The sequence below is a fragment of the Nicotiana tabacum genome, unplaced genomic scaffold (assembly GCF_000715075.1).
Source record: "Nicotiana tabacum cultivar K326 unplaced genomic scaffold, ASM71507v2 Un00001, whole genome shotgun sequence".
Lineage (NCBI taxonomy): Eukaryota > Viridiplantae > Streptophyta > Magnoliopsida > Solanales > Solanaceae > Nicotiana > Nicotiana tabacum.
Window position 1 is genome coordinate 5,891,178 of NW_027438239.1, and position 8,536 is coordinate 5,899,713.

The 8,536-nt window shown below is 33.2% G+C and overlaps 1 protein-coding gene across 3 annotated transcripts; it reads right to left on the minus strand.

The window, feature by feature from the left end:
- Positions 1-2,906: 2,906 nt before the first annotated feature.
- On the minus strand, positions 2,907-7,869 carry LOC142178831 ((-)-camphene/tricyclene synthase, chloroplastic-like). 3 transcript variants are annotated; one of them, XM_075248579.1, is made up of 7 exons: positions 7,359-7,869; positions 6,984-7,242; positions 6,502-6,898; positions 4,803-5,021; positions 4,477-4,615; positions 4,029-4,277; positions 2,907-3,366 (listed from the first exon to the last, which is right to left on the minus strand). In XM_075248579.1, exons 1-7 carry the CDS (start codon positions 7,614-7,616, stop codon positions 3,361-3,363), a joined length of 1,527 nt encoding a protein of 508 aa, XP_075104680.1. In that variant the 5' UTR covers positions 7,617-7,869; the 3' UTR covers positions 2,907-3,360. The 3 variants fall into 3 exon arrangements, with proteins under 3 accessions (XP_075104680.1, XP_075104678.1, XP_075104679.1); XM_075248577.1 differs by having other exon boundaries at positions 2,907-3,370; XM_075248578.1 differs by having other exon boundaries at positions 2,907-3,370; positions 4,164-4,277; positions 7,359-7,808.
- Between the last annotated feature and the right edge of the window lie 667 nt (positions 7,870-8,536).

Genomic DNA, 8,536 nt, shown 5'->3' on the forward strand with positions numbered 1-8,536 from the left:
GAGAAAATTTCTTCTATAAGAATTGGTAAATGAATATATTGGAGGAGCGGGTTGCACGCCGCAACAGAATTGATTGAAATGAATATATTGGAGGATCGGGTTGCATGCCGGAATAAATTAATAAAAAGTCCATATTGGAGGATCGGGTTGCACGCCGCAACAGACTTATTAAAAGTCCATATTGGAGGATCGGGTTGCACGTCGCAACAGACTTATTTAAAAGTCGACATACATATATATATATATATTGGGGGATCGGATTGCACGCTGTAACAGATATATATAGATCGGGTTGCACGCCGCAACATACTTGATTAAAATGAATATATTGGCGGAGCGGGTTACACGCAGCAACAGAATTGAATATGAATATATTGTGAGAGCGGGTTGCACGCTGCAATGGAAACTGATGGAAATGATAAATGGATTATGACTGCTGAGTTGGCTTCAATTATTATAAATGCGTTATCTGATTTATTTCTATTATTTGTTGTTGTTACTAATATTGCGTACAGGTTAGTGTAAGTTACCCTCCTTAGCCTCGTCACTACTTCGTCGAGGTTAGGCTCAGCACTTACCAGCACATGGGGTCGGTTGTACTGATACTACACTCTGCACTTCTTGTGCAGATTACGGAGTTGGTCCCAGCGGCGTACCATAAACTTGCTCGGATTTCATCTATCAGAGGAGACTTGAGGTATAACTGCACGGCGTCCGCAGTTCTGAAGTCCCTGTCTACTTCACTTTAGCTGTGTGTTTATTTTCAGACAGCTTTATTTTATTCAAACCTTTATTTGTATTATTCTAGAAGTTCGTGCACTTGTGACACCAATTCAGGGATGGTATTTAGACACCGTTATTTTTATGGATTATTCACTATATTTCAGAATTTACTTTCACAATTGTTCTTTGTTATTAATAAATTTAAAAATTATTTTAAAAATTTGATAATATTATTCTAGCGTTGGCTTGCCTAGCAAGTGAAATGTTAGGCGCCATCACGGTCCGAATGACAGACACCGTTATTTTTCTATGTGACTTGTAGTCGTTGTTGCTTTCTGTTTGCCTCCACTTTATTTCTTTTATTGTTATTGGCATTTCTCCCACCTAGTTGGTATTGTTATATGTATGCACGGTGAGAAAGATATAAATGCACGAAGGGTGTTACCGTGCCAATTGATTTGATTTACATATATATATATTGGGTGAGAATGAGACAAGTGCACGAAGGTATTGCCGTGCCATTTGATGTGATATGTTGAATATATTTCTCACGCCAGGAAAGTTAAATGAGGTGTCACATGGTGACTTTTATTTTAAATAATAATATTAGAAAGATATTTATTTGAAAGAATTATATTAGAAAGATATTTACTTGAAAGAAGTATATTTGAAATATATTTACTTGAAAAAATTATATTTGAAAGATATTTACTTGAAAGAATTATATTCGGAAGATATTTATTTGAAAGAATTATATTAGAAATATATTTATTTGAAAGAATTATAAATGAAAGATATTTATTTGAAGGACGTATATTCGAAATATATTTATTGAAAAGGATTATATTCTAAAGACTTTTATTGAAAAACTTATAGATAAAAGATGTATATTTTTAAGGACTTGATTAATTGGTTGTACATGTGTTTATTATTCGTTTGAGTAATATTTATGGTGTTCCTATTGCCTTGCTGTTTAAATCACTAATTGATTGGTGTTGCTATCACTCCTATTTGTTTTATATTATTTTTATATGCTATATTGCACATATTATTTGACTAGTGAGTGTCTTGACTGTACCTCGTCACTACTCCACTAAGGTTAGTCTTGATACTTACTGGATACCGACTGTGGTGTACTCATACTATACTTTTGCATATTTTTGTGCAGAGCCAGGTATTGAAGATATCTGATTCGGATAGAGATTAGAGTATGATTGCAAGGATTCAAGGTAGGACTGCTTGGCCATCGCAGTCCCTTGGAATCTTTTCATTTTATTGTACTGTTAATTTCTTATTCGATCAGTACTATATATTCGATCCTCGAGATAATTCATGTATTCAGTTAGAGTTCGTGACTCAGTATTACCAGTATTGGGAGGTTGTATTAAATTATATGTTTTAAAAAAAATGGCTTGACTTATGATTATAATCGGCTTACTTAGTCTTAGAGACTAAGTGCCATCACGACGCCTGCGGTGAGATTTTTGGGTCGTGACAATTGGACATCGATTGAAAAACTAAATTAAAAATTATTTATAACTTCGGTGAAAAGGGCGAAATCAAATTGGACTAGTTCATCATATCATGTTCCTCTAGGAAATTTTCCAAATTTTGTTATAATTTATTTTGCATTTCGTTTTCAAGCACTCAAATAGCTAGCGGCTAGCCTAGCTAGGGAAAATTAGAGAATTCTTGAATCCATTTTTGTGGATACAAAATTGGCTCAATTAAAGTACTCAAGGGACCTTAGATCCTAATGACTGAAATAGAATTTGCTTCTGATGAAGAGACTTAAGAGGCGAGACATATAGAAACAGTCTCATCAAGAATTAAACTGCGGTTAAGAATTAATGGGCCTGTTACTCCTTTCAATATTTATTACTGATTTTCTCTATAGTGAACGTGTTACGTATCAAATCATGTTAAATCATGTCTTCGTTTCTCATAACATAAATCACGTCTTCAATTCTTTAAGCTGCGCTTTATTTGCAGTCACATTTCTCATAACATACACACACTTGTCAATGCCATCTAGCTACCCAAAACACAGCTGTTTTGGCCCTTCCATTCATAATAGTTTAGATACGTAGTGTTTTTTGTCTTTTGTTTTTTCACAGTGATCTTTCTTGATAAGAAATGCATAAAAGAATTAGTCCAAATAATCGTTCACCCAATCAAAAAGTAGCAAGTAAATGTATAATATATGCATAAGTTATGTATTATATGTGTATAATAGTGTATAATCAATATAAAATTTATGTATATAGCTAAAAAAAAAGTAAACAATAAATATGACTAGCTATTTATTTAAAGATATAAAAACCAAAATTAGGATAGGACTTCATGGAATTGAAGTTCTGATGGGCTCAAAAAATAATTTGGAAATGCGATTTTTAATCTCAAAATTTTGAATTCCATGCCCGTCTCCATGCTGGTAAATGATTTGACCCGTTCTTGCAATATTTACTGCACATCCAATGAATGTTTCAGAAAATAATGAGTTTTCCCTTTGAGTTGTGTTTATCAGGAGTTTCCATGTCTCCTTTATACGAAGTCCTATGTGTTCTCTTGCCTCTTCTTCTAAAGCTCCCTTTTCGTTCATGTAACACTGAATTGACTTTGGAACGTCACCCCTTCTCAATTCTTCCTGAATTAATTATAGGAAATAGATAAATTAAATGAATCAAAATATATATATATATATATATATATATATATATTATATTTATTTTGAAGGCCAAACAATTTCAGCGTTGAAAATATATATACTTTTGTCCTTGAAAATAGCACATATGCAGTTTTCGGACTGGTAATTGAAAAATAGAAGCGTTTGTAAAGTCATTGAAAATTAGTCACTATTTTGCTGAAACATAGAAAGTTCGAGCATAATATGCTGAATTATGGATCTCCTTCGTATAAACTTTAGCATATTATGTTGGAATTCCAGCACACGAAAAGTTCCAGTATAATATCCTGGATTATGAAGTTTCTGCGTATTCTAACATATTATGTTGGAACTCTAGCACATTATGATGTAATCTCATATGTAAAAAAATTCGAACTCTAGCATATTATGCTGGAATTTTTCCGGACTTTTAAGGGTGTTTTTGTTCAGATTTTATCTTTACATGTAAAAGTGACTAAATTTTTATTACTTTTTAAAGTGTGACTATTTTTCAATTGTCAGTTATAAATCTGGCTATTTCTGATCACAATGTCTCCATTCAAATATATCATTCAAATAATGTCAATTCAAGAGTCAAATATAAGTAAGTTCTATACGAGAGAAAGGTATAAAAGCATACCGATGATGTCCCCAAATCGTCGGCGAAACGAAAAATTATAGCAGACCAACGAATTATATCAGGATATTTGCTTAAGGATTCAAATGCCTCTTTGGGAACTGGATTGGTAACAAGGGGGAAAGCATGTACTAATACCATAGGAACTGCAACTGAGATCCATGCATTATCCATGTATTCTTCCAGAGTTGGCGTATATCCATTGTAGTACCACCTTGCTTCTTGTAGGTAAGATTTGCACAAATCTGCCCACTAATTAATAACTTGTCTCAAATAAAAGATGTAGCATGGGTTTAATAGGTTCAACTAAATCTATCATTTTTGACATAAAACATAAATATAAATGTAAAATTTCAACAATGAACCCATAATTTTAAAAAATACAAGTGCTTCAGAAAACGAGAAGGAGAATGAAGAAATTAGAATAACTCTTAAGTATAATGAATCTTACAGATTTTATAAGGTAGGGTAGAACGTTGATCCCTTTCTCATTGAGAACCTCATAAGCTATTTCATTGGTTGTATTGAAGAGCTCAAGATAACATACTTTCATATAATCTGGAAGTTGTTCCATTGCTTCTGTCTCCCATCTGAATTTATATTTAATTATTAGAAAATTAGTAACGGAGTAATTTCTCCAATTTCCTTTGTAAAAGTCGTAATTAAAGGCACATGTCTTCCGTTAAACCGTTCTAGACAGCGAAGCAATTAATTAATTAGTATAGTTAACCAATGAGCAAATGAATATATCAAATTTACTGTTTCCCTAAAGTTTACCTTTCAATAGCATTAGTGAAGACTTCCAACTCATCAAGTGTGCCATAAACATCATAAATATCATCTATGACTGCAACAAAAGCAATGACTTTTGTCAACGTTCTTCGGAAGTAGCTGTGCTGAGGCTCAAATATTATCCCCACTGCAAAAAATAAAGCCTCCACCAGTCTATCCCTTGCAAATGGCAACTTTTCTGCAAGGCGTGTGCTCTTCCACCAGCTTTACATGAAAACTCATGTTGTATGAGAGAAATTATCGGGCATATTAATTTCTATATAATCGATTTTAAATCTATATATTGATCGTATAATAAATCTTTAACTACCAAAGTAATTATTGGATCGAATATATTTCAAATATTCTTAGATAAATATTCAAGGTATTAGAGATTATCTCAACTCCTCAAAACCTTTTTTTTCTTCCACTTTCTAGTATCCGCATTAGGCCCGGCTAAATTTGGATTGGTGCCGGAATATCCCACCCACATTAAGGGATAAAACACTAATCAGAGGCATTTGTGAAAATATTAATTAAAATATATTCTTAGCCCTTGGAAAGAGAAATAACATCAAAATATAAGTAATAAAATATATTGTAGAAATTTAAAAAAAGACTTCCTTTTATTTCAGATGAACTTAATATAATTCAAGATGAGATGCTTTGGTTTATGTTATTTGCAAACGACATAGTTCTGATTGATGAGACGCGAGGTGGTATTAACGAGAGGCTCGAGGTCTGGAGGCATACCCTTGAGTCTAAAGGTTTCAAGTTGAGCAGGACCAAGACAAAATAGTTGGAGTGCAAGTTCAGCGGTATTATCCAGGAAGTGGACGAGGATGTGAGGCTTGATACGCAACTCATTCCAAGAGGGAGAGTTTCAAGTATCTTGGGTCTGTTATTCAGAGTAATGGAGAGATTGATGAGGATGTCACACATCTTATCGGAGCAGGGTGGATGAAGTGGATGCTCGCTTTCGATATCTTGTGCGATAAGAATGTGCCAATGAGACTTAAAAGGTAAGTTCTACAAGGTAGTGGTTAGACCGACTATATTGTATAGGGCAAAGTGCCGGCCAGTCAAGAACTCTCATGTCCAACAGATGAAAGTTGTTGAAATGAGGATGTTGAGATGTATGTATGAACATATTTGGTTAGATAAAATTAGGAATGAAGTTATTCGGGACAAGGTGGGAGTAGCCCCTGTGGAGAAAAAGATGCGAGAGGCGAGACTAAGATGATTCGGGCATGTTAAAAGGAGAAGCGCAGATATATATCTTGTATGATTATTATTTGCTATCAGTGCTCCTTCCATCTTTTCTTAGTCGAGGGAGGGTCTATCGGAAACAGTCTCTCTGCCCTTCTAGGGTAGGGGTAAGGCTGCGTACATCTTACTCTCCCCAAACCTCACTTGTGAGATCACACTGAGCTATTGCTGTTGTTGTTAATATAATTCTCACCATCCAGATTTCATACATTATCACCTACGTTTTTCTTCTATATAACTATTTTTCTTGTTTTGACCTTGCAGATAATTTGAAGATAATATTATTATTTTTCAAGAAAATAAGGTTTAATTCATTAAAAATAATACTAAGATATGGTGCGAATCATAGAAGAGGACATACCTTAGGGGTGCAAAATGAGAACAACTCTCATAAATATATAAAGATTAGTCACTTAAAAGATATATATCTAGTCACCTTGACAGGATTTTCAAATCTTCTTGATGTGTTGCTTGAACAATGTTGAAGTCCAACTTGGCGAGCTCCAGCAGAAGAGGATTAGCATTTGAAATATTCTCATAAATGTTAAGGTACCAACTTGCCTCAACTCTCAACATCATCCAATACAAAGGAAGTTTCAGGGCATGGCCCACTAATGCGACTGTCGGATTGTTTTGATTACTCCTATTATATTCATTCTTGAGATAATAATTCCGTAGATGTGACATTGCGAATCTATTTGCACACTCTAGAAAAGTGCTTTCAGTTTCGATAAGGAGGAATAAAGCTTCATATAATTGTAACAATCCTTTTGTATCTTTACAAAGGCTCTGCTTGAGGTTACCATGTTCATCCTTGAAATCGTTCAGTATATCTAAAACAAAAAGAAGAAATTAAATAAAATGACCAAATATCAGATGCATGAAAGAAGAAGGAAATTGGTTTGGCAAAAACATTACCTTGAGAGATATGAAAACCATGTTCTCTCAAGAGTCTAAATTTCAGAGCTGTGGCGTATAATGAATCTCTTGTGGCTGAAGTGTGCTGATTTATGTTGCTCAAAATTTGCATGATTTCATGCTTGAAGTGGTAACTAACTCCAAGCCTTTGTAAATTATCAATCAGCTCCAACTTCTCTAACTCTTGTGATCCCTCAGCCATTATCATCTTCTTCATTTCCTCCTTCAGTTCGTTAAAACGCTTCATATACTTCTCTCCCTACGCAACACATTTACAATTGATAATCAGCTACGTAATCTTTTGAATGATATTACAACGAATTATTTATGCAGATAATTGAATAACATGAATATGTGCTAAACAAATTATTTTACCGCATAATCATTGTGTATGGACTGAATATATTCAAAATCCCACATAGTAGGTTGGTAATTCCCTGAACGTCTTGTGAGATTTTGATCTGAAGATGAAATAGCAGAGTACTGATTAGGTGATGGTTCAGTTTTGGTAGAGAGGCAGCTGGCTTTTGGCTTTCCTCGGCTGAAAAAGGAAATTAAAAAAGTAGATGACGGAGGTCCTTTGGAGGTGGCCATGTGTAGCATCCATACGTTGGTACATATTGCCACGTCCATTATATTGCTTCACTTCAATGTGTGGAGAGAATATATTTTTAGCTTAATGTTGGAAGTTGCCATCTAAATAGATTCATCTTTATATATAACAGGGAAAAAACTTACACATGCTTTTTGTGTGTCTCTTTATTTTGACACAGCAAATAGATATATAGAATAAAAATAATAGTAAGTGGACGAATTAGGAAGTCTATGTCTTTATAATTTGCACGGTACTATAAAAATAAACCTACCCTCTGAGTTTTCTTTCCACATGGAAATCATTTCCCAATCCAAAATATATGTCAAATCCCTCAAAGATATTTGACCTCTCTTTATCTTTTGGAAATTTCAGGAACACTTAATTGGAGTGATATTTGGGTTATCTGTGATGCTTTTTCTTGGACTGTCAAGGCTGGCCAGCAAAATAAGAACTTCCTAGTCCCTTACACCCTCTATTTCAATTTATTGCATTATTTGACTCGAAAGATATTTAAAAGAATGAAAAACTATTGAAACTTATAATTTTAAGTATGTTATCGTCTTTGTGTTGCTATAAACATTTCTTCGAGTCCATTACTTAAATGGTTACTCAATTATACGAAATTTTCTAGTAAAGTCATCTTTCTTTCGTGTGTAACAAGAAAATCACTTAACTATGTTTATAACACTCAGAAGGTCACTCAACCAAATTTCTCAAACTTTTCATTGTCAAATACCTATTTTACCCTTTAAATTATTAACTTTTATCTTCTTCTTTTTTTAACTTTTTTAATATTATAATTTTTTCTCTCTTTAATCTACATTATGGACTTACCTATAAAATAATATTTTTATTTGTATAATAAATAATATTTTTTTAGAATATATAATATCAAAATAATAATATAATTGAGCATAATACTCAAGAATATATAATGTATTAATATAAAATACCTTAA

What these genes read in the sequence shown, in the direction of transcription:
- LOC142178831 (XM_075248577.1), bottom strand. Translation starts at nt 7,616, where the DNA reads ATGGACGTGGCAATATGTACCAACGTATGGATGCTACACATGGCCACC. An exon ending in TGGTTTTCATATCTCTCAAG is followed by an intron (nt 6,899 to 6,983) that starts GTAATGTTTTTG and finishes TTTTTGTTTTAG; the next exon opens with ATATACTGAACGATTTCAAG. An exon ending in ACGATTTGGGGACATCATCG is followed by an intron (nt 3,371 to 4,028) that starts GTATGCTTTTAT and finishes TAATTAATTCAG; the next exon opens with GAAGAATTGAGAAGGGGTGA.